The sequence below is a fragment of the Thalia democratica genome, chromosome 1, assembly GCF_965202585.1.
Source record: "Thalia democratica chromosome 1, ktThaDemo2.hap1.1, whole genome shotgun sequence".
NCBI classification, from domain to species: domain Eukaryota; kingdom Metazoa; phylum Chordata; class Thaliacea; order Salpida; family Salpidae; genus Thalia; species Thalia democratica.
This window is the reverse complement of record NC_139165.1, coordinates 80,735,719-80,761,661: the sequence shown is the minus strand read 5'-3', so window position 1 is coordinate 80,761,661 and position 25,943 is coordinate 80,735,719. Positions and strand designations below refer to the sequence as shown.

At 26.8% G+C, this 25,943-nt stretch overlaps 2 protein-coding genes across 2 annotated transcripts; one reads left to right on the top strand and one right to left on the bottom strand.

Annotated features, from left to right (window-relative positions):
* Positions 1–7,302: 7,302 nt before the first annotated feature.
* LOC145840146 (polyadenylate-binding protein 4-like) lies at positions 7,303–9,519 on the bottom strand. The gene is made up of 6 exons (XM_082947296.1): positions 9,418–9,519; positions 9,122–9,238; positions 8,749–8,862; positions 8,505–8,622; positions 7,782–8,191; positions 7,303–7,467 (listed from the first exon to the last, which is right to left on the bottom strand). Exons 1-6 carry the CDS (start codon positions 9,517–9,519, stop codon positions 7,303–7,305), a joined length of 1,026 nt encoding a protein of 341 aa, XP_082803422.1.
* A 13,166-nt stretch (positions 9,520–22,685) lies between these two features.
* On the top strand, positions 22,686–24,044 carry LOC145840138 (kelch-like protein 7). The gene has a single exon (XM_082947283.1). It carries the CDS (start codon positions 22,686–22,688, stop codon positions 24,042–24,044), a length of 1,359 nt encoding a protein of 452 aa, XP_082803409.1.
* Positions 24,045–25,943: the final 1,899 nt, after the last annotated feature.

Sequence of the window (25,943 nt, the reverse complement as noted above, 5' to 3'; positions counted from 1 at the left end):
TGATGACGTCATCAAACGGGCTTTCGTCGACGTACTTGCACAGACTGTAAATTCTGAACGTTTTCATTTCTTTCTATTCTCTCTAGCATTTCATGAGTTGTATTTACACTTAGAAATTTGTTTCTACGTTTTAAACCTTGACCCACTTTTAGCAGTTTATTTAATGCAGAAGAGAGGCTACAATGTTTTTCATAAAAAGTGTGAAACCTTTTAATAGTACTGTTGCATAGCCGAAATTCAAAATGTCTTTAGCTTTTCGCTGTTTTCGGGTGATTTTTTGCACAAATTCAATAACTTAGAAATATCAACATTACCGTATTGTTGAGGATCTACGTAATATTCATAAATACTTGTTGATTCAGCTATATTAAGATTTCTTACATAGTTTGGTGATGGTTTGTGTTTCCAAATTATTTGAGAATCAATGATTGGATTGTGTTTAACAAAGTTTGTAAGACTCCTGTAAAAGTTAGTTTTTATAAATATGTTTAGCTGTTAATACAAAACTACAAGCTATCATTTTTCAAAACCTAGTACTCTAGTTACAAACTTATTTTAGTTCTTCCGTTTTATGTACAATTGTTTTATGAACAATTTGACTACAAAAATTGTAAAAACTTTATAAAAACTTACATAAGTTTGAACTTTTAAAGAACTTATACTGTTTTTTTATTATTATTTTGTTTTAATAACGTAAAAAAAAAATAAAAAACTATAATTCACAGTTTTATTTTCAAATATTTTCTAATTTAACATTAAGCAAGGTTATTAAAATAAAACATATTTATTATATTTTTCTAATTATGATATTATATGGATTGAAATACATTGTACAAAAGCTCTTAAAAAACTTTAATAAAAAAAGAAAGGATTTTCTTGTAAATTGTTATTAAACTTACAACAAAATCAGCTCATTCAAGCTATTACACTATATATCATAATTTGATTTAATTAATATGCACAGAAAACTTTTAAAAAATCAACTAATACTACTATCCTATAATACTGGTCACCAGGAGGTATTATAAAATAAAACTCGTATGCATCTCCGCCCATCTCAATCTGCAAAGACAACGGTATCCCTCAGGAAGTAGTCCAATTGCAAATTCTACATAACCCTTTAAAAAACAAGAGACTGTCAGTTCTAATTCTCTTTTATCAAGTACAATAAAATTGTTGTGTTTTGTGTAGTAAAACTAATAAAACTTTCTTAAATATAAAAAATTGAATGTTTAGTATAATATACATATATATATATATATAATTTATTCAAATGGCGATTTTAAAAATTCTGGAACATATGTTTCACAATGCTTTAATTTTTCATAAAGCTTTGATCGTCAGCCAGTTAAATTCAAAATACAAAGCACTGTACTAAACAAAGATACAAAAGTTATGCAAAAAAGCAAAAAACAGTATGACGTAATATTGTACATTACAAATATTCAGTACAAAAATCGATCTACCTTCTAACTAATTAAACAACTAAAATTAACGAAAACAACAGTTAATTGACTATAAGATGCTTCAAAATTTGTTGTGTTTTAAAAGAAGCTTTTTTATATGTCGACAAGACGATATAAATTCGTTTCGCTTATTTAAACAACCTTCCTTTTTTAACGCATACATAACGGCTGTTGATTCTTTTAAGCACAGCCTACAAACAGGGTTGTTACCATCTGCTATTGGCTGTGCTTTTTTTATCACCTCCCAAGTTAATTTAAAATCAATGTTTTTGCGCTTAAGGCCGCAAACATACTTCGAAAGCTCAGTTTCATTTTCGTATACACCACCTTTAAAGGATTTTTTATGGTTGGCCGATGTAGAACTTCTTTTCAAGGTCAGAGTTAACTGTTGCCCTGTAAATAATGTTCTCTGACCGGCAATTGCCGGTCAAGGAACATTAACTTGGGAGGTGATAAAAAGAGCACAGCCAATAGCAGATGGTAACAACCCTGTTTGTAGGCTGTGCTTAAAAGAATCAACATCCGTTATGTATGCGTTAAAAAAGGAAGGTTGTTTAAATAAGAGAAGCGAATTTATATCGTCTTGTCGACATATAAAAAAGCTTCTCTTAAAACACAACAAATTTTGAAGCATTTTATAGTCAATTAACTGTTGTTTTCGTTAATTTTAGTTGTTTAAATAGTTAGAAGGTAGATCGGTTTTGTACTTAATATTTGTAATGTACAATATTTCGTCATGCTGTTTTTTGTTTTTTTGCATAACTTTTGTATCTTTGTTTAGTACAGTGCTTTGTATTTTGAATTTAACTGGCTGATGATCAAAGCTTTATGAAAAATTAAAGCTTTGTGAAACATATGTTCCAGAATTTTTAAAATCGCCATTTGAATAAATTATTTAAAAGCCCTTCAAGTGGGCTCAGTTGAAAGTGTTTAAGTTTAAACATTAACCTTATTTTATATATATATATATATATATATATCTCACCAATAAGTCTGAGTCGAAAATGTAAGTACCCTCAGTAATTAAATCAGTGTTCATTTCTTAATTCATTAGTTGAAACGATTGCTGAAACCGTATAAAAATGGTTGTCTAAGTATGAAAAAAGTTTTAAAAATAGTATACAATCGATTTGATTAGTAAAGTATGACATCTTTTAGTTATTAAATTACTAACTACACTTACAATGCATACTTAGAAAAGATTCTAATTTGACATGAAAAAATTAAAACTAACTTAAAAATTATTAAAATCACTTATCTCTTTTATAAATTCAATTAAGGATCACTACATACTTTAAAAAACTTATTTGCTGAAACTACTTTTCAACTATGTTTCAGTTTTTTTAACCAACATTATTATGTAGGATAATTAGTAAGATTAGGTAGAAACACAAAAAAACAAGAGTACTTTTGAAACAGTCACTAAAAACAGTTGATATGATAAAATAAAATTTATTTTCTTCTTTTAAGGAAAACAAAGTTTTATTTTAACTGTTTCTTTTGTATTAAATTTTTTAAAGTTTGCTAAATGTTGTAAACTTTTAAGTTTATACTTGTAAAAATATACGACACATTAAAAGTTAGAAACTATTTATGTCGGTTAAAGTATATTTAATATTTTTTTATAAACTATTTGTTTTTAAATTGAGTATTTGGTTAAGAAACATTTTAAACGTTATAAGCTAAACCAGTACTAAAAAACTTTATTAGCCATACAAGATCGTAATCTTCTACAAAACGTTCCGATGAAAATACCAGTAATATTCAAGTTAAGTACGCTTTTTTAGGCAGAAAAACCTGATCTGAAAATATACTTTTACATTTAGACAACTACTTATTAGGTTATCATTTCGCTTGCGTACGTGTATGTAGATTGAGCTTAAAATTCTTTTTTAGTGAAAGGTTACTGTTGAAGGTTTTATAAAACCCAAAATCCATCTAGTATTTTACTTATGAAAACAGTTTTTTACATATAACAACTACTCTGATAGTAAGTAAACTTAAGTATAATTTTTGAAACTTACGTTACTTAAAAATACGTTTCCAAAGTTCAGTTTGAATAAAAAAACAAAACATAGAGTTTTTGACAAACAAGCTGAGAAAAATAAAACCATTTAAAAAATATGAAAACACGTGAATAAAAATGTATTAAATAGTATAAATTTATTATAACAATATACTGTAATGCTACTTTAAATGTTTTTTAAAATATATAAAATTTTAAACAGTACAAAAAAAAAAAATAGGATGGACACGTTGCATCTAATACTCATTTCAATGTTATTAGTAATTTTTGTTCAAAAATCCAGGTTTTATGGAAACCCTGTTATTAGTCACAAGATTTCAGTTTAGGACTCAATTGTATATATAGAATTTATAGAAAAAGTACATTTAAACACCTCGTTTATCAGATAAAATTTGCAGTATCACATCCCAATCGGGAAAGTAGATTTAAAAGACAAATATACTTTAAAATTTTCATAAAATTTTAAATATTGACTTTAAGGATAAATAAAATAGTTCGGCTATTTATTCACAAAACTGTAAATTATAGTTTTTTTTTATTACTTTTTTTTATGTCAGCAAAATGAAATAATAAAGTAATACAGTTTAAATTCTGTAATAGTTTAAACTTACTAAGATTTTTATCGACTTCTTATAAATTCCGTAGTCAAATTGTTCAAGTTAGTTTTAACATAAAACGTAAGAACTAAAAAAGTTATTAACTACAGTACTATCCTTCAGAAAAGAAGAACTCGTAATTTTTAATTCTGCTACTTTATTCGGAATTGTTAATAAGTATTTGAAGTAAAAACATAGGGTTATTAAAATCGAACAGCTTATTCAATTCTTTATATATTTTGGAACTATTTTGCTTACTTATTGCAATATTTAATTATTTTTTGCATATCATTTAAATAAATATTTTTTAACTGTTTAAATAACAATATAAAAAACAAACTAAACTAATAGCGTAAATTAATAAAAAAAAAATCAGTAAATTTATTCCATCTTATTTCATTTTTACTTTATTTATAGAAGTTGAAACTCATTTTAAACGTACTTTTATGTTTGCTATAAATAGTGCTTGTTTTGTTGTTCAAGTAAAAGTTTTTTTTAGGTCAAAAATTGTTTTATACGGTATATTAACAATTCCAACCCGCGCACGATTACCGCCCACACGATTCCCATGCGAATTATTTCCCACCTGCTCAATTCCCCCAAATCATATTCTATCCGAGTTAATTCTTATTTAATGTTTTTTAGAACATTTTTAATTCCTAAACATGTATAAAATTATCAAAGTTATTGTCTAAGATTTTTTTTTACTTATTTAAGCCAAACTCTCAACAATAGTTTCTATAAAATGACATTTTAAAGTAGCATTACTTGTAAGCAATAAAAAAGTTTTCTGGTACACTACTGTGCATTGTGCAATGCTTTGGTGCAGTACTTGTTAGAAAAAATTTATTAGGTTTAGTTATAGTTTTATTTTTAAAGTTGTTATGATACAGAGAGCAGATACCAGTTAAGTTGAACTACAACCCGAGGAGAAATAAGAACACAGAAGCGAACAAGAATAACTACTTTATGGAGTATTAGATTGTGCATTATGGTGGGAAATTTTGGAAGTAGTACCATAATTGTGCAACCATTTAGTGCCTTAAGAAGATTATAATATAAATTATTTTTTCTTATATTTAAAATGAGTCTTTAATGTAACACCATGAAGTACTAAAAAGTCTTAGAACTGTTCCAAATCTAGGATAAATCTTTTTTTTTATAATTTCTTAGTTTTACGGTAAGTTTTGATGTAAGTTTTATAGTATACGTTAAAATTAAGACTTTGATGTATTAACATTATAAGTTAGAAGTTTGGTTAAAACGTTTATAAGGTAGTAAATTGTTTTTTATTTTCAATGTGTACTTTAAAGTTTTGGGACGTTTTTAAAGTAAAATACCACTGTTAATTTTGAAGTATATTTTATATACTGTTTAAGTAATTGATTATTTTAGATAATAAATGGGGAATAACGTATTTTATAATTTTCAAAGTTTAACTGCAAATACAAATTGTTAGAATGGTAATATATATAACACTTAATAACAATATGTTGTTTCTGTTTAGTTATTTTTGGATAAATAAAACTATTGAAAATTATACAATTTGATCGTTTACTGAATTTCTAAAACATATCTATGTTTTAATTAAGTATACTTAATATGGCAGGTTTGATGCATAAAAATTAGTTGTACGAGTATTTAAAAGAAATAAAATTTGAAGTTAAGTTTAATGTTTATCTTTTATATTTTGCTTTAAAAAAATATATATATATATGCTTTTTCTAAAATGAACATTGAATTTGTATTTTATCATGATAAGCAAGTAATTACCAAACAAAAATCTTTAAGTCTAAAATTATTCAGACGTAAAAGATTTTGTCGTTAAATGTTAAAATCAGTTATTTTTTTATTTTGTGTTTAATTAGTTTTATAATCGTTATGTATCTAATTTAGTTACTTAAAAGTCTTCTAAATTATAAAGCAAGAGTTGGATAAATTTTATGTTTCACAATTTTGCTTTTTTTAATTAATTTTAAGACGTATTGTTTCTTGCACACTATACTTCAAATTAAACTTTTTTTATTATATCTTAGCGTTGAAATTTCGTTTTAGTAGAAAATAAGTTATTTATCATTTAGTTTTTTTTTTAAATTTTAATTAAACTGTTTGGAATAAACCGGCAGCCTTTTTAAGTCTAAGGCCAATCTTGTTTAATAATAGTTGCCCCTTATTCGCAAAGTTTAGTTTAATAATTCTTTTGCTTGCCGCGGTTAACTAAAATAGTTGTAGAATATGAAATTGAAAAAAAAGCTATTTTAACACATCACCAGTAGTATATAAAGTGAAAGTAGAAATGTACGTTTCAGTAATTTTTTTTGGTTGGTTTAAAAAGAATATTTATAGCTTAAAAGTAATTCGCAAACCACAAGTTTTTGGTCTATGGTATACGGGCCGAAGTTTATCAATCCTTGCCACACTAACACACACTGATACTCTAACCAGTGGAGAATTTTAAGATCTAAAGCAATAGCGTTTTGCAATTGACTGATGATACACATTGTTAGTGTTAGCTATTGTCCGTTTAAACTCTTTGAATTTTTTCTGCTAACCTAAACGTAACACCTATGCAAAAAATAAAAGACAAACTCAAAGGACTCGTAAAAACATTTTTTTGACGAAACTAACTTATCTAGTAGCTGGACACTAAAATAACAAGAAATTCAAACGAAACTAAAACTAATTTTTTTTAACTATTTAAGTAGCTTATAAATGTTAAGATAAAGATAATAACTAAATAAAACGGCATTTTATTAGGCGATAAAATTCATACAAAATTCATGCAAGTTGTTATATTCTAGCAAAAACATTTCATGTACATATTAAGATTTAAATCTTTTTAAAGTCTTAAATCCTAAGTATCGAAAGAAGCAGAGGCCGCTGAAAAAATAAGAAAAACCGCTGTTGACTGTAAACAAAACTTTTTTGTACAAACATAATTTATTGACTGACGACTTAACGCTGCTTTGAAATTTCTATTCTGAACATAGCAAGTGTTTTTCTACGAGCAGCGAAACCTCGTCAGTCAATAACGTACTTATGTAAAAAATATTTGTTTATAAACCAAGGTTTCCCAAAGTGAGCGTTGATAAAAATGATTTAGGAACCCCTGATGTGTATAGTTGCCACATTTAAAAGATTATTGTTAATTAGCATGTAATTTACATTGACACAAACAAAAAATCACTGAAGTGTGGCAACTATGGTGGTCTGTTTATTTTTGCCTCTGGTGTTTCGGGATGGCGATCTTCGTCTCAATATTGTCGCAGCCGAGCATTTGTGTGCCGTTAGTTCCCCTTACAGCTTCATTTGCCTCCTCCTTGGTGGCGAACTGAACGTAGCCGTGACCTCTGGATCTTCCGTCAGGATGGAGGCATACCTGTAATGATTTTTAATTTTTATTGGGTTACTTTTTTAAGTTGTTACACCACAAAAACTAAACAGTTTCCAGATAAGATTAGAGTAGTTAAACCAGATATTTATTATAAAATTTGAGAACAAAAACACAAGGTAATAGCTGTCTTATAAACATTTAGTTAACCATACAGTTAGTTTTAATGTATGTGAGCAACTTTAGGAAGATCTAGGAAAAAATTTAGCAGTAGAACAAAACGATAGTAATATAATAAAACTAAAATAGTTTCTAAACAAAATTTTAAGCAGATGAACAAATTGGTTAGACTAAAAACCAACCGTTGCAAGAACGATGCTACCATACGATTGAAATTCTTCTCTCAGAAGATCAACACGCACGTTTTTAGCCAGGCCTCTGACGTATACGCTGGTTCCCGGTTCACGACGCATTGGTGCGTGATTGGCAGTCGATGGCAGAAGAGATGGTGTGGGAGTCAATGAATTGAAAAGTTGGATAGGACCCAACGTAATAAAATGTTGCATGGGAACTGCTTGATTGTAAGGTCGCATGCGAACCGCTGGAACAAAAGTCGGCATTGGAGCCGATTGACCGGAAGTTTGCATGGGGGCTAGGGGTCGCATGATAGCTGATTGAAGGGGAGATAGCATGGTAGGTAGAGATGGGTAATACATGATGGGAGCTAAAGGCTTTTCCGATTTCACGCTGTAGTCTCTGCTAATTTCCAGTCCTAAAATAATTCAAGTTTGTAAGTAGATACTTATGGTCAAAATACCATTGTGCCTTAGGTTCAAAACTTTAAGAAGAAAAAACTAATTGTCATTAAAGTAACTGTAAAAACTTATTCCATTACATAAATATCAAAACATGACTCAGATAAGAGTAAACTTGTTGGAAATGTTTTCACATATATTAAGTTTAACATACTTTTTATTTAAAAAAATATGTTTTCAAAAAAATAAATTAAAAATAGAATTGAAAAATTGCTTATGCGTAAAATTTCAAGGTTATTAATAGTCGCTACCTAATTATCATAGTCAAACCTTTTAACTTTTTATCATTATATTTTCTGCTAAGCACAGCGTCAACTGATGACTTTTCTGCAAACTGAATCATAACTTTGTCCTGCTTTCTACCACATTTTTCAACCTCACCGTATTCCTAAAGAAAAAACGTTTAGTTAAATGTCTAACTACGGTAAACACATTGCAACTATGGTAAACTAACAAATTTGATCGAGTAACAATTTAATAAATTTGACCAATACAAAATACAGTTTAGAATTACCTTGAAAATTTCTTCAAAATCATTTTCAGTCATATCTCCTGATACTTCAACGTATATTCTTTTTTCTTTTTCCTTTTCTAGTTCCTTTTTTGACTTGTACTTACACACAGTCACCTGTAAAATGTGTATAATTTAACTAAAAAATATTGTATTTGCTTATAATTCAGTGGCAAGCAAGTCTGCTAAAAGCTATTTTAAACTTAAACTTAAAATTTGATTTTATTACTAGGAGAATGAAACCATCAATTATACTTCTGAATACAATTACTTATTAAGTGCTTTTGTCCTCTAGTTATGTACCAGTATAAATTACTTAGAACTTCATCTCAACTTTTAATATTTTAATTCAGTTAAATTTAATTAGAAAACTAACCAATTTGTTATCTAAAATAGTGTTGTGAAATTTTTCAACACACATGTTTGCTTCACTTATAGAATGAAAATTCACGATAGCATACCCTTTAGAAACTCCATCCTTATCTTTTGCTATCTGTTATTATATTGTTAGGAATGAAATCATTTAGTATAAGTTTTAGTTTGTTTGTTCATAATGTCACTATTTACTACATTTTTTAATTATGAATTAAAAACTAATCAAAATAAAATACTATCTGTAATTGAGGAAGACTAAATAATTAGTTATTAATTATAAATTTCAATAAAACTTACCTTGCAACTCTTCACTTTTCCAACGTGAGATTCCATTAATTCCTCGATGATACTTAGGCCAATGTTTTTGTCTATATTGTTAATATATACAACAGTATCCATTTTACTAGATTTTCTACGCAAAAAAACTATTCAAATACAAAAGTTAGATATTGACAGATTACATAAAAAAATTGAAAAAAATCGTTTTAAAATAGAACAAAAGTTAAGAAATTATTAGTTTTAAGTAAGTTAAGTACAAACAAAAATGCAGAAATTGTTGTAAACTGGCAGGAGAAATATTTAGTAATAATGGAAATAATAAAAATTTTGCGATTTGAGATGAATAAAAAAAGGTATAAAAGACAAACTTGAAACTTAAACTTAACTTCATCCAATTATTTTTCAGTCAATTTATATCTATTACAACTATCTTTCCTACATAATAATATTTTAAAAATATTCTTTCTGCTAATTTGTTCTCTTATTTCATATTAATTATAAGTTAATTACCTATTTAGTCGCAGGTAACAATTAGTTTAAAACATATTAAAGGCTATTTAAAAAAGCATTTTTTATATTTATCAAATTTCAACTTTAAAAAAAATTACCAGCCTAAATTGCTTGTAGTTAAATTTTGTACTAGACGCCAAAAATAAGTTGTTTAATTGAATACTAAAATAATGATGTTATCAATAAAAGAAAAAAAAAAGTTTAAAAAACAATTAGAACCGACATGAGGTTTATAAAAAGTCCTATTTAGCATTTAATTGCACATTAACTCCAACCAAACTAGATTTTGGGAATAAACTGTTAATAAAACCTATAATTTTCTATCTTACATGCGTTAATAAGCTTTCAAATTATTCAATTTCATAGAATTTTTTTATGTTACACTTTGTAAAACTATTTTTTATAACATTTCTCTTTAGATGAAAATTTGAATTAACAAAAATATCTAACTTGTTATTAATTAATATCATAATCTTGATTATTTTTAGTGTAGAAACCTAACCTGTTACTCTTGGCTCTGTAAGCTACAAATAAGTTTTTTGGATTGCTAATTAATAAATACAATTTTACTCCCAAAATATTCCTGATAAAAATACTTGATTAGCTATAGTTCAATAAATAACTAGATGTACTAAAACAGCTTATTGAAAGACACTTGGTTTATATATTTTTTTGTTAAACATTCCAAGCTGTTCAATTTGCTCTCTTAGCTAAAAATGATTATATTGAGTTGTTTCTGCTTAAATACAGATTTATACTAAAAATATTCTTATCCAAAATTTCTTATTTCTTTGTTTTAATGAATAATCAAATACGCTTAAAAATAATTGGTTATTCTCTTGTGACTTATCATGTTTTTAAGTTACCACAAATAAATACATGTCAATATTTTTTAGTAAATGGTTAAAATACAATAAGATACTATTATTCAATTCATTCATGACTGATGAAAACAATCTTAAAAATGTCCTAGGTTACGTATTTAGAGGAAGTTTTAGTTTTTTTTTTTTGCTAATTCCCCCATACATTTTAAACATTTAAGAATACTTTAAACTTCAAATTTGTAAAACCTTGTAGTACCATGTATAGTTAAATCTTATTATAAATTGATTGCTTATTAAGTTTTTTTTTTTAACCAATCTAAAAAATAATTTTACATGGAATAATCTCTATTATTAAAAATATTGCTTGAACTAGAATCATAAATATAGAGTTGCCACTCGTTTTTTCAATTTTTTTTCAAACTTTCCAAATTTCTTCCAGGTTTTTAAAAGTACTTATTTTCGGGTCTGTTTTTGGTTTAGAGCTAATTTAATAGTAAAAAACTGTGTAAAAAAATATAAAATATTGAAATCAATCTGTAAAATTCTTTAAATATATGTATATTTTTAACTTTTGATGATGACAAATTTTTAAACTTATATTATATGTATTTAAAAAACAACTATAATTCTACTACTGAAGATTTGAAATTGTTAAAATTTCAGTTTTTTTTTGTGATTTTTGATCAAAGTACTAGGTTTTTCTAGGGTTTTTTTTTGCCTAAATTGTCAAATTCAAGGTTTTTCCAGGTTAAGTGACAACTTTGTATACAGCTTCATGCTTAGAGCAATTATGGTAGTGAGAAAATTTCCCATTATCTTACACAGCAATACCAACTAAAACTAAATAATATAACTTTTGTAATGATTTAAAATTTGGGCTAGAATAGTTTGTGGCTTTCAATTTTTTGAAATCTTACAACCATTCTACTGAAAGTCTAATATAACACCTACAGCATGTGTCACTTTGACATTATTCAACATTCAACTTATACTTGTAAATAGGAGGGATAATAGTTGTATATACTCTAAAGAAAATAAAATATTGCCTACTTAAAGGATAAAACAAACAAATATAAACTTGTGAATATATCTTCAAATGAAACATAAGAATATACTTAAGTATTTTTTGATATGAATTTTTTACAACTGTTCAATTCAAAGAAAACTGGATACAGTTAAGTTGTACAATTGTTATACTAAATTTGAAAAAAGGACTGAAATTAGTTTACAAGTCTGTGTCAAAACTTAGTTTCATAACAAAAACACATTTTATATTCTTTAGGTTTTTAGCATATCCACTTTACAGTTTTTAGTTAAGTTAAATTACGTAGCTGAAAAAATGTAAAGTACTAAACAACATTTAAAATGAAAATAACTCATTACCATTAATTAGATTTATTTCACTTTAAAAATAACATCTACTTTAAATCAGGGTTTCCACAGATCAAGCTGAGTAAAATTATTTACAAGACTCTTTATTAAAAATTTCTTGACTTTTTCCTAATCAAATTCTAGTTTAAATTTATTCTAAGGTATATAATTCAACACTTGAAACTTTATAAAGCTTATACTTCCAATTAACACTAAGTATAAAATTTAAAATAAATAAATCTACTCGTACTTGTTTTAAATACTTCAGTCATTGTACAAAAATTACAAGGCAGTTAACTTAACCATTCAATAACCCTGTCTTATAACTTTTTTTTTTTAATTTTAAGAACTTTAAAAAATTATAAATAAGTAAGTATTATAAAGTGTACACATAAACTTGTTACATAAAATACTAATTTAGATCTTAAATATAAAGAACTTATTTATTTACTGAAACAAAAAACACTTTGATTTTAAAACTCTGCAAGATTTAACTTTTGTGTATATATTACAGTTTCACTATGTAATGTAAGTGTCCTTGCCATGGATTATCAATAACAAAAAGCATAAAAAAACTGCTTGTTTGAGTAGGGTATTTGTTCTACATGTTAATAGAAAAATTTTGCATTTTTTTATAGGACCTTTTTTTAATTTTTTCAAATTTGAAATTTAAGTAATTTTGTAAGTTTCTAGAAAATTTTTGCAATTTTAGTCTGACTTTAAAGATTTTTAATTAATTTTTAAACATTTGAAAGCTTAGAAAAAAATGCAAATTTGAACTGAATAAATTAAACCTTTATTAAAATTATGTATAATTTCTTGACTGTTTTCAAAAACCCCTATTTTTCCAGACTCTTCCTAACTTTTGTCATTTGTTTAAGTTTTTTTTTCACTTTTCTTGATCTTGTGGAAACCCTCATAAGTATAGCTTAATATACTAAAATTATGTAACACGATTAACTTAATACTAGCTAGGTAAACTTATAAATAGACTAAATTAAATAGTTAAAACTTTTACATAGTAAACTGTCTGACTTAGGATTTTTTCTGGCTATAACTGCATTTGTTCCGTATCTCACATAGTTTAGTTAGCAAATTAGTTATTAATAAAATAACATAACACTCACAGCATGTTTCATTTTGAAATTATTCAATATTCAACTAATACTTGTAAGTAGGAGGGATAAGAGTTGTATAAATTTTAATAAAATTAAATGTTGCCTACTTGATAGACAAAACGAACAAATATAAACTTGTGAATATATCTTAAAATGAAACTTAAAAATATATGTTAGGTTTTTTTGATATGAATGTTTAACTACTGTTTAATTCAAAAAAACTGGATACAGTAAAGTAAAAAAATATAAAAGTTAAACTAAATTTGAAAAAAAAAAGCAATTAGTACCCACAAAGACATCTGTAAAAAAATAATTATATTAAAATAAATTTCTGTCAGGGGATGGGGGCGTAGGTAAATAAATCTAATTAATATTGAAGGAAAATGAAGAAATCGAAAGCTAATATAAATTAGATAAATGTAATACAAATCTTTATACTTTTTACTGTATTTTTTTTTTAATGTTAATGAATTTTACTGATGTTTATACTATTCAAATTAAACCTTTTTAGTTTCAATCGAAAATGTTCTACCCTCTCACACGATACTACATCCGGTGGTAATTTGGTCCGCATAGTTTCTACTTTATAGAAAAAATGAACCTTGCTACTGACAGTTGTTAAAAATATTTTTACATTTTATTTTTTTTTAATTCCTCTTAATTGATATTTATCATGGGAAAAACTAAAAAATTTTCTTATAATTCCCATTAATAATTTCGTAAATCATAAATAAATCAAATTTCAATCTGTTATACACTAAAGACCTCAATCCAAGCTTAACCAATTTTTCATTATATGATGAACTGGATGTGTTTCAACGACTACATACCAACTGGGTAAAATTTCTTTCCACAGATTCAATTTTGTTAATAATTTTTTTAAATAGGATGACCAAATTTGTGTATTGTATTCAAGCTTGGGACGGACATATATTTTAAATAGCTTTGTTTGAATAGTAGCTGAGATAGTTTTAAAATAAATTTATAATAGTTAATTGGATAAAATTTCTGCAACATTATGAAAATGTTCTATGTGTTCTTTACATTTTAAACTTTCGGAGATATTTATTCCTAAATTCTTATATACATTAAAAGTTGGTTAGTTTAATTGATAAATAGGTCAATCGTGTCAATCTACTTGTTTTTCTTAATTGTTAGAACCTTACATTTAGTAGGATTTAAATCGAATTTTCTGGCTTCAACAATTTGTAAATATTATTTAGAGTAGATTGTAAAGAGATATTTGACTCACTAAAGATCTTTGTATCGTCTGCATATAAACTCATATCACTTTTAATATCAATGTTTAAACTTATGTTATTAATGTAAGTTAAGAAAAGGAGGGTACGAATTACATCACCTTGTGGTACTCCACTATATATAGATAAAGGGTGTGATAGCGTATCGTTAATGACCACTCTTTGTGATATCCCAATTAAAAAATTATGAACCACTTAACTAAGGATTTATGTGGTCCATACTAGTATTTTTAATAATCGTTTGTGTAATACTGAATGAAAAGCTTTTTGGATATCAGTGTAAACTACTTTGATAAATTCATTTCTGAGATAAGGAACTATCCATGAATGCACGCATGTTAATATTTGAATGTTTTAAGAGCGGTTAGGGACAAAACCAAATTGTTTTTTAGATAGTAAATTGTAGTCAAAAAAGTGATTCAATTTTTTTACAGATATAATATGTTCTAAAGTTTGAGAGAACCCACTAGTTAAAGATATTAGTCTATAGTTTAACGCGTTGTGTTTGTTACCTTTCTGATCAACTGGAATGATAAAGACATTTTCCATTGTTTTGGTATTTCAGCATATTTTATAGCACTATGGAAAACCAATGAAAGCGGAAAAATATTGATGGAATTGCATATCTAATAAAATAGGGAGGAATGTTTTCTTGAGTTCTGATGACTTGATCTTTTAGGTGGTTAATTGAATTTTATTGTCTTCATATGATATAAAAAAGGTTTGCATTTTACTAAAAACTTTTTGAGCTAGTTTCAAAACTTTGCTGGTTATCATATTTTTTATTACTTTTTGAAAACTTCTGTTTAACTTACTTTTAAAGTTCATCTGTGGAGTATGATTTGATAATCTAAAGGTTTTTAAGTATAATAGCTCCCTAGACCAAACTTGTTAAGCGCTTATTAGGTTGGAAATATAAACAAAATATAAGTAATTTTGTTTTTTCAAACAAACAAGTTAAAAAGTTAAATATCTAATATGTTTTATATGTTCGAAAAACCAAGAAGCTTTTGTTTAACTTTACAAAAAGTTTTATATCTAAAAAGTTAAATCCTTGACAATTATTGTGTATTAAAAGAATTAGTAAAGTAAAAATTATACTTACTATGAAAAACTTTAAAACTGTAGTATTACAAAGTTTACAATGTATTACATGTAACGTATTTTTTAGGACTATCAGATATTTTTTGTTTTTTCGTACTACTAAAACCATAAAATAGCCAAACAAAATTAAATAAACGTGTTTTGTTGGCTCATTACTACGACAAAAATTTATTAAACATTTTCTGGTTTTATGGAAATAGTCTACAACAAATTTTCCAGTATAAACCTTTTTATAAAACAAAACTATCACTTGCTGTATTTAGTAAAGGTCAGAAAATCAAAACGTTAGCAAAAAAAAATTATACTATTCAACTTGAAACACTTAATTAAATCACAAAAGGAAACTTTTATTTGACGAAAGTTAGGAGGTTAGATGAAGAACCTAAAAAAACTTAAATCAAATTTAAAAATTATTTTCAGAACTTTTTAAAAATTCTGAAATTTAAGACAAATAAAACCAGTGTGAAAATACTATACGCACCTAAAATGTTTTTATAACATGTAGATAAACGTTACAACGAAACATTTCTTACAAAATAGCTTAAACTTTCTGTAGACCCTTTTACAAGAAATCTAAACAAAATACTTGTGTTAAAAAAAAACTTTGTTTTCTCACTTACTTTTACCAAGAAGGTGTTATTCCTAAACACAATTTAAATTTATAGAAGTATAAAACGTAATGAAACTAAATATCAATTCATATTGCTACTATATTTATAAAGTAATAGAGCATTGAATTTATTTAAGTTCAGTTTCTAAGGGCTCAACAGTAGAACTTTTTGTTTGCAGCAATAAAAAAAATCTATACTATTTCAAAAGCACTATTTTTACTGAATACGTTAACAACGATCGGTTGTAGTTAAGATATCCTAACTACCATATTAGGGACAAGTACTTGAAATGTATAATAAGTAAATTAAATTATATTATCAGGGACAAAAACAATTGTAGATGTTATGAATATTTACAAAAACTTGCTATATTTGACATACTTTGCCATATTTTTCCAAAGTTGCCATATTTTTTCTAACTTTATTATTTTTGCTACAATTCCAATATATTTGCCATAACTGCCATGAGTTGCCATATTCGCTAATAATTGCCAAAATTTACCATATTTGCCATATTTTAACATATTTGCCATTTTCTGCTATATTTGCCATATATGGCCACGTTTTGCTCTATTTTTCATATATGCCAAATAATAATGCTAGTAAAAATATTTTTGTCACATAATTTTTTTTATTGTATCTACATTAAAAGTTTTGGACACTGATAATTTTACTGTATAACTTTAAAGTTTTAGTATTTCTAATAAGACAATTTAAATTTTATATCTAAAGTTGGTGCTTCACCTCAGAGTTACAATTAGTCTGACATTTTAAAAAATCCTCAAAAATATTAAAAACTTCATTAGCTTCACCAACTGTACTAAAAAAAAGTTGCGTTCCTGAGAAAATGACTGTCATCAAAATAAAAACACATAACTTACATACAAAAAAGGGACCTGAAAAAATATTATTATAAAATATTGAGCCCCTAAACAACTATATGTTGAAAAAAACTTGACTAAAATACATTAAGTTTAAAAAATAAACTAAGATACAACATTTTGTAAAACATTTTGTGCAAAATAGTGAAGGGTAAAGAGTGGAGGTTAATAAAAAAAATTACATGTTTCTCTTATTTTAAATCTTTTAACAGTATATTGAATAATAATATAATATAATATAAATAACTATTATAAAAGTATAATAGTTACTTTTTCATACACTTTTCCAAATAAAATTTTTAGTTGCATCCGGTCAAAGTCAGAAAGTACAATAGGTTTATAAAAAAAGGAGCAAACTAAAACAGCAACAAAATACTATTTACTGACAACTTATATTTTCTTACATTTTTAGATTAATTGCTTTCATATTTTTACAGACTAATCTTTACAAAATTTTATGAATTGTTGGTGGGAAGTTTCAAATTTTTAAGTAAAAGTATATATTATTATTTAATTTTTTTTTTACTTCTTTTGTTAGTTTTTTTTTTATATATTTTAAAATATACTTTATGTTTTAAAAGAAACATATAGATATTTTGGGTGCCTTACTTCAAAAAGTTTGGTTATTGTTTCAGTTTTCCCTTTTAATAAAGATTCTTTTGTACACTCTAACTATTAATTATCTTAAAAATTAATATGAGGTTTTTTAATCTGGTAAAAATAACTTAAAGCTGAATCAAAACTATATAATATAAGTTCAGCAAAATTATTCTAGAGTAGATGTAAAAAGCAAAGCTATATCTTCAGGTATAGCAAATATTTAGTTGTGTTTATCTTTATGGGAATAATGTTTATACAATAAAATCATTTTAATACCCTTTAAGTTATAAATATAATTAAATTCTTTACTTTAAAAAATTTTTAAAACTTTTTTAGCTATATTTAACATAGCCCCATACTCAAATTACTCAGGGTCAGGAAAACTTAGAATATTTTTATTTTTCTTAAAAACACAAAGAGATTCAGGGAATTATTTAATATTTTAAATTTTTAATAATTAATAAATATCAGGGTAGTTTTAAGATTTTTTACAAATCGCCAGACAACTTTTTCATAGGTTTTAAATGAGATTAAGTTTATTTAGTTTAAATATTTTGTTATTTCATAACTAAATATTGAAAAGTAATTTGTAGTGATTTTGACAATTTTTAATTTATTTTTAGGATTATGAAAAATTTTAGAGTGAGTCAGGGCAATTTAAGGTCACTCAGGGCAGTTTTTTGACTCAAAGAGTGGCAGCCCTGTTACTATGAAATTTATAACTTTTATTTTTATTTTTATATTAAAAGTGTTTATTTGTTCATCATATGTAATTAAAAAGAATTTTGTTGATAAAAGTAATTGCTACCTTTTAAAGTTTTTATACTTTTGTTTTATCTAAATTTTATTCTACTTTTAGATTTAAATATAGAGCTTTAAAAAAGTAACCATAAGTAATCTCACATACTTTTGAGTCTTTATACTTGGTCAAAGATACAATTTTTCTAAATTCTTATATTTACTTTAATTTCAGTTTTTACTCATTCTTTTTACAAAATATTTTCTTCAATATATTTTTATTTTTAAAAAGTTTGCTAGGTTACATTAGCAATTTAATGTAGTTGTACTCGAAAATTCTTCATCTAACAATAAAAAATGTTTAAAAACAGGGTATATTTTCATTATCTGAACCGCCTAAAAAAATACCATGCTACTGGTTACTGGTCAGTGATATCTATTGATCATTCACAATATATTCAGTAAAGAACTTTATAGATTTATAGTTTAAATATGAATCAGGTAAATGTCGGACATCAACAAACATCATCAGTTAATCCATTTAAAAACTTCAGTACGAAAAAACAAAAAATCCAAAATTATTGTAAAAACTTTGGTGCAAGTACTGAATGCCTTTGTTTTGTCTCCCAATGCCAAAAAAACACCAGAAAAAAAACTAGATTTTTCGAAAAAGGTTAATCATATGTTAATTTTGTATGTACTGTCAGTTTTATTATAATGTAGCAAAAAAAAACATAAACATATATGATAAATAATGATAACTTGAAATGAGTAAACTTAAACTTAAAACATAGTTATACTTATTCTGATAAATAGTTTATTTTCAAAAACACTACAAGTTCTATATTTAAAAGTAACATAACATACATTGCTTTTTTTTTGACCAGTAGGTAATCAACTATGCAAAAATACTTCACAATTAAATCATATTTATAGGTTGTTTTTATTCTATACCGAAAAAACTGAAGGTTAGGCTCATGTATTGTTTATTAATAATTTAACCGTATTAAAAACAGAAGTTAAATCATATAACCTACACTTTTTTAAAATTCCAAACTAAAACTTTTTAAAAGCTTGCTCATTTTGAAATAAAAAATTATTAATATTAAAACTTGTCTACTTTTTTTAATATAAGTTTTCACTCAGTGGACCAGAATTGCAGAGAACTCGACTTTTTGGGGAGGCTGTAATTTTGCAGATATTCAAAATCAGAAATTCGCTTTTTTGAACTCTTATTCGCTATAAACAAGTTTTCGTAAAAAATTATGGAGCTTACAATTTTTATTTAATTAAGACTAAAAACATCTTAAACGATTTTTCTTGCTTTGTAGATATTACAATTTTAGTTTAGATTGAATAAAAACAACAAAAAACTTTTTTTTTTACCTGAAAATTCAACCAATTTTTTTCTTGTTTTTAATATAAACAAACTAAGTTTCGTAAAAATTAATGGAGCTTACAATTCTTATTAAACTTATACAAAAAACACCTTAAACGATTCGTCTTGTTTTGTAGATATTATATATTTGGTTTACATTGAATAAAAACATCAAATCATTTATTTTTTATATACCTCAACGATCAACTAATTTTATTCTTATATTCTTATTTCTTCTATATAAAACAACTAAGTTTTGTAAAAAGTTAATGGAGCTTACAATTGTTATTAAACTTAGCAAAAAATATCGAAACGATTTATCTTGCTTTGAAGATATTGAATTTTTGGTTTAGATTGGTTTTAAACAAAAATAACCTTTTTTTTTTTGACCTAAAGTTCAATTTTTTTTTCTTGTTTGTTGTATATAAAACAACTAAGTTTCGTAAAAAATTAATAAAGCACACAATTCATATTAAACTTAGACAAAATCATCTTAAACGATTCATGTATATTTTAATAGCTTCATTAGATGCTTGTCAGCAATCTTTAGTATATCTTTCTTTAAACTTGAAACTTAAGCTTAGTCAAGTCATTAAAATAGAAAGTAAATGAAGGATTGGTTTTTGAATTAGTTAAATTTCAAATTATGAGAACTGCACTATTAGTAACAGTCTATTATGATGTATGAGTAAAAATATAATGTTTAAAATAGCAAAAGTATAAGCATGATATTTTTACTTAACATTTTACACAACTTTTAAAAACGGTAGAAAAAATATGATTTAAAATAGGTATTATAGTTTTGTGTTTTATTGCTCAATTATTTTTTTATAAAACTTAGTTGTTTTATACAGCATAACGAAGAAAAAAATTAGTTGAACTTTGAGGTCAAAAAAAAAAACGTTTTTCGATTTTTTTAGTCAATTTAAACCAAAAATGTAATATCTACAAAGCAAGACAAATCGTTTAAGATTTTTTTGTCGAAGTTTAATAAGAATTATAAGTTCCATTAATTTTTTACGAACATTTGTTTATATCGAATAAAAATTCAAAAATGCGAACATCTGATTTTAAATTTCTGCGAAACTTCAGCTTACTGACTTATTTAGTTACTCATGGATAACAAAAATTGAACTTTTACCTGAAAAAATTACTTTTAACAAAAACATAGTTTTGCAAAAATTTAACTAGTGTAATGTTTTCAAAACTTTTTAAATGCATATGTCGAGCTTGCATAGGAACTTCTTTAACTTATTTTTACTAGATTGGTGACGAAACAAACGTTATACAACTCAAAAATATTTTAAAAAACTACTAATTAGACTTATTAAACTTATTTTCAAAACAAATGCTTTAAGTAATAAGTAATGAGATATACAAAATAAAACAAAATGTACATTTTAAAAGGTTATTACAGTAACATTTGATTTGTTATTAAAACTACTCTTAAACTTTTCAAGCCTACTTGCGCCTTACCTGGGTAATTTTTTATGTAAACAGCATCTATAGACTTGGTTTAAAATTACAAATGCGCTAGAACAGGGTAAATTTACTCCTGAGGGTAATTTCCCTTGTTTTACTGGGGTAAATTTTGTTTGTTACAAGTAATGTAAGTTAAAGTTTATTTATTCTATTTTTACTATATAAATTTATATTTATGTGTAATCCTTTTTAAATTGAGTAAACTCTTTAAATTTTACGATTTTTTGTACTTAGTAAGCTTAAAGTTCAATAAGTCTAGTTATAAAAAAAAAACAATGTTTGGTATATTAGTGGTAAACTCGGTATTTACCTTCTAATAAAGGGTATTTTATCAATTACTTTCAACAATGAGGTAAAAAAAAAATAAAAAAAGTGTTACATGACAATAAAATTCGGACAACTCAAATTCCGACAATTCAAATTCTTGGAAAAGTATTTAAAAATATCTATTTCTCAATAAATTATTGAATTAGAAAAAAAAAACTTATGTAGATCTTATTATTATCTATAAGCCACTTTTTTTAAAAAATTTTTAATTCTTTTAAGTTTTTTTTTAAATTACTCAAAATAACTATGTTTTTTACTTTATTTAAACAATATTTTAAATTATGTTTAGTTTTTTTCAAAAAAAAAATGACTGGTAGATATTAATACGACCTACATATGTATTTTTTATTTTTGACAAATATACATTACTTTTTAATTTAGGCCGTTTGAATTTTTTTTCAAGAATTTGAATTGTCGGAATTTGAATTGTCCGAATTTGAATAGTCATGCACCCTAAAAAAAGTTATGAACCGCTAAGCTAGAATCTTAAAAAGAATTGTGAAAATGCTAATGGTTGTTGTGCAAATTGAGCAATTAAAAGAATAAAATTTTAAAAGTTTAAGTAAGTTTTTTTACACTGAATAAATAAAACAATTCCTATTCCGAAGGTAGGTCTTGACATTCTGTTAGTTAAAAACCAATTAGGTTTTTTTTTAAATCTTTGCTAGTTAACGGAAGTCAAGTTACAACTAATTTTAATTTGGTCTAAGGTTTTTTAACACATCGAGATATGACTACATTTCTATTTTACTAAAAATACAGACTTTTTTTTCTTTTGTGTCTAAAAAATAAAAACTACACTTTCATGAAATTACTTATTGTCAGCATAATTGTTTTTTTTACAACTGTATCAAATTTACTCTACTAAATTTAAAAATCATATATACAATATCAGAAACGACATAAACTATTTTAACGTAATTTAGGTTAATTCTTTTGATTTGTTAATGAAATGAAAAAAAAAAACAATTAATGAAAATCTATTTGTTTAAATTCTTTAAAATACTGATGAGTGTATTCGATATCTAAATTTTTTTCATAAAACCATATTTAGGATGCCTGATAATTGAACAGCACAAATCTATGCCAATTTTGAAAGCAAACAAAATTTTTCTGAGCGAAGGCTTGGAAAACGAAATCCACTTCGAAGACAAAATCAACGAAAGCAACGCAGCAGCAGCCTACTTCGTGTCACGGCTTTACCACCTCCGAAAGTTGTCAGAACTATCGTTGAGTTTTTTAGAACACCGCTTCTCCACAATCGCCCACTCGCGAAAGTTTCGAGAGCTGGACTTCCTTTCCGTCGTCAAAGTGTTTTCCAGCGATCGCTTGAACGTTGATTCGGAGCTGCAAGTGGCAAGCGCGGCAAACAGTTGGCTGCGTCACGAGTTCAGCAAAAGAACCAAATACGCAAATCGCCTTTTGTTCGCAGTCCGTTGTTCATTGTTGTCGGTTCATGCATTGAGCAGTTTGTTGAGTGTAAATTTTTGCTTTGCCGTCAACGATGAGTGTGCTTCTACCATAAAAAAACTCAAAAGTGACAAAGTCGGCTTGAAAAGTTCCCCTTCCGCCAGCAGGTACTGCAACCACAACAAATTTGACGTTGTAGTTTGCGGAGGCGTTGACATTGAAGATCGTGTCGTCAGCGACGTTCACAAGGTCAACGCGAGCAATTTGAACGAACCGACCGCCATGCCGAAGATGAGGGAAGGTCGAACAATGTTCCAAGTGGTTTGCGTCGACCGAGAACTTTTCGTGCTCGGCGGCAAGGGCGCCGACGGCAACAACATTCTTTCCGTTGAAAGGTTCTCGCCGCTCGGCGGAGCGGGAGAGTGGGCGAAGGTGGGCGAAATGCCCGACGATAACAGCGGTTTCAGCGCGTGCGCTTTCATGGGCGAAGTTTACGTTGTCGGCGGCGGGTGGCGAGGACGATGGTGCTGGAAATTTTACACGAGGTACTCGAGGTGGAAGGGCGTTGCGGAGGTGAGCCGGGCCAGGCCGCTCTCCGCGTGCTGCGCGTTCGAAGGAAAGCTGGTTGTCAGCGGCGGGCACGACGGCGTAACGCTCGAATCTGTTGAGGCTTACGACCACGCGGCCGACGCCTGGTCGCCGATGCCCGGCATGGTCGAACCGAGGTGCGGTCACAAGTCTGTTGCGGCGAGGAGCAAGCTTTTCGCGGTCGGAGGGTGGCAAACGAGCAGCGAAGTTTTCGATTCAAACTGCGGAAAGTTTGTTTTGCTGAAGGCGCCCGAAGAAAGCTTCAGCAACATGGTGCTGCCTTCCGGAGCCGTTTTGATCGGCGACAGACTGGTCGTGCTGTACAGTCGTTTGAGTAGAGTGTTCTTTTATGACGTCGTCAATGGAACGTGGGCGTCGGAGTCGTGCGAATGGACAAAGTCCAGCAAGTGGTTCGGTTGCGCTAAAGTTTCCCAGTTGAGGTGAACTTTGTGTGAAAACTTAAAATTGTTTAGAAAGGTGTTCGTGAAATTCCGCATACTTAAATATTACTTATTATTAATAAATTGTACCAACTTAAAAAAATGTTCAGTTTGTAAGTAATTTTCGTAAATAAAAAATTTATCAAATTTACTTGTATCTTTTTATTTTTTTGCTAAAACTTCAAGACTTTAGAAGATATTTTCCCACACTTATTAATTTAAGTTGTTTTATTTAACTAAGTTTTATAAATATATATACTTGAAACTAAAAATTATCTTGACAAGTAGTATAATTCTTAATGATTCATACTCAAAAAGGTAAATCATGTCTATATGAATCTATTTGATAGCGTGTTTGTCTTATATGTTTTGAAAGTAACAGAAAAAACTGTGGTAGTTTCCTTTTTGTTTGCACTACAACCTTAAAGTTAACATGTTTATTCAAACATTTATTTTTTAAATTGTAGCTACTGTAAGGAACTAATATTATTCAAACTCAGCATTGCTACTAAACTGTAAAAAGACCTGAAAATTTAAGAATATGTTCTAAAATTTCTTAAAGTTAAGTAAATTAAGAGGTCACCTTTGCTGAAACTTTTGTGAAATTGTTGCTGAACCAAAAGATGACAAGAAAGATTCGTTTGTTAGCTGTATATTTAACTGAACATAATGGGGGCTGCTAATACACTAAAGCTACTACACTCATTGAAACTGACATGACAGACACGCTTTTTAAAAAGCTTTTTAATAAACCAGTGTGGAAACAAATTAAAAATACATATCGCATAGATAAAAGACTTAAATTGGTTGAATCTTTTAAAATATTTAATTACAAGAATAGTCAAGTTTTTTCCGAACTTTTAAAAATTTTATGACATTTAATTTGTCTTTTTCATCTAAAAGATACGAGTATTATTTTGTTTTTATAATATAATAAAGACATTTACAAACTATAAAAAAGAACTTTACTAAAAGTTTTGTTTTAAAAGTAGAACATCGAGTTAAATAGATAAAAGCCGAACTTTCAAAGTATTAATGAAATTCTAAAGAGTATTTGCAGTTTTTAAGATATTATACTTAACTTATAACTAGACTATTTGCAAATTATTAAACTCTTTTTCGACCGTTTTAATTTAAATTTGTAAAAATAAAAAACAGTAGATATTATGTTCCAATATACCAATACAAAAACTTGTTTCTATAACACTAACAAGTCAAAATTTGTTGATTACTGTTGCTAAGTATTTATAAGTCATTTATACAATTTGTAAACTAAAATTTTAGACACATAACTTAGTTTTGTTTTGAAATAATAAAAAAAGACTTAGTAACTAAATTTAAACAATTAAACTATTCAAAAAAAAAATTCACAAAATGTAGTAGCAATTTATATAATTATAATTACATAGTGTATACATTTGTTAACTTTTTGAATTTCTAATAATATAAACTGTATCTGTTAGTTTCTTAATCTGGATTTCTTTTAATGCCAAGTATTTGTGTTTTTCACTATTCCTCTAAAAAAGGATAAAACAAGGTTTGATTTATAATAAGACGTATTAAAAAACTTTATCTACGATTTTTTGCATGTATAAATGTGTTAAATCAGATAAAAAAAACTGCTAGCATTCTTGTTAGCGCGATGTTAGCTTTCTGTTTAATTAGTTTTTTTTTTGAAAGTAAAAAATATTTATTTAGATAAGAAAACTTTAGACAATTGTATGATAGACATTCATGAAAACTTCTAAAAGGTTTATTAAAATCTACCACACATAATACTTTGTGACAAGAGTGCTAGCAGCTAATCGCATTCTTGTATGCTTGCGTGGTCGTCCCCATGGAGAGCAACCGCCGGGACTCGGGCTCGGGACGCAGGGCCGGCAGTCGCAGAGGCAAACCGCTG

Bases quoted from the DNA above. Each gene is read 5' to 3' on its own strand.
- LOC145840146 (XM_082947296.1), bottom strand. From the start codon at position 9,519: ATGGATACTGTTGTATATATTAACAATATAGACAAAAACATTGGCCTA. The intron at 8,863-9,121 runs GTTAGTTTTCTA...CACATTTTACAG, and splicing joins CTATTTTAGATAACAAATTG to GTGACTGTGTGTAAGTACAA. The intron at 8,623-8,748 runs GTAATTCTAAAC...TTTTTTCTTTAG, and splicing joins ATTTTGAAGAAATTTTCAAG to GAATACGGTGAGGTTGAAAA.
- LOC145840138 (XM_082947283.1), top strand. From the start codon at position 22,686: ATGCCAATTTTGAAAGCAAACAAAATTTTTCTGAGCGAAGGCTTGGAA.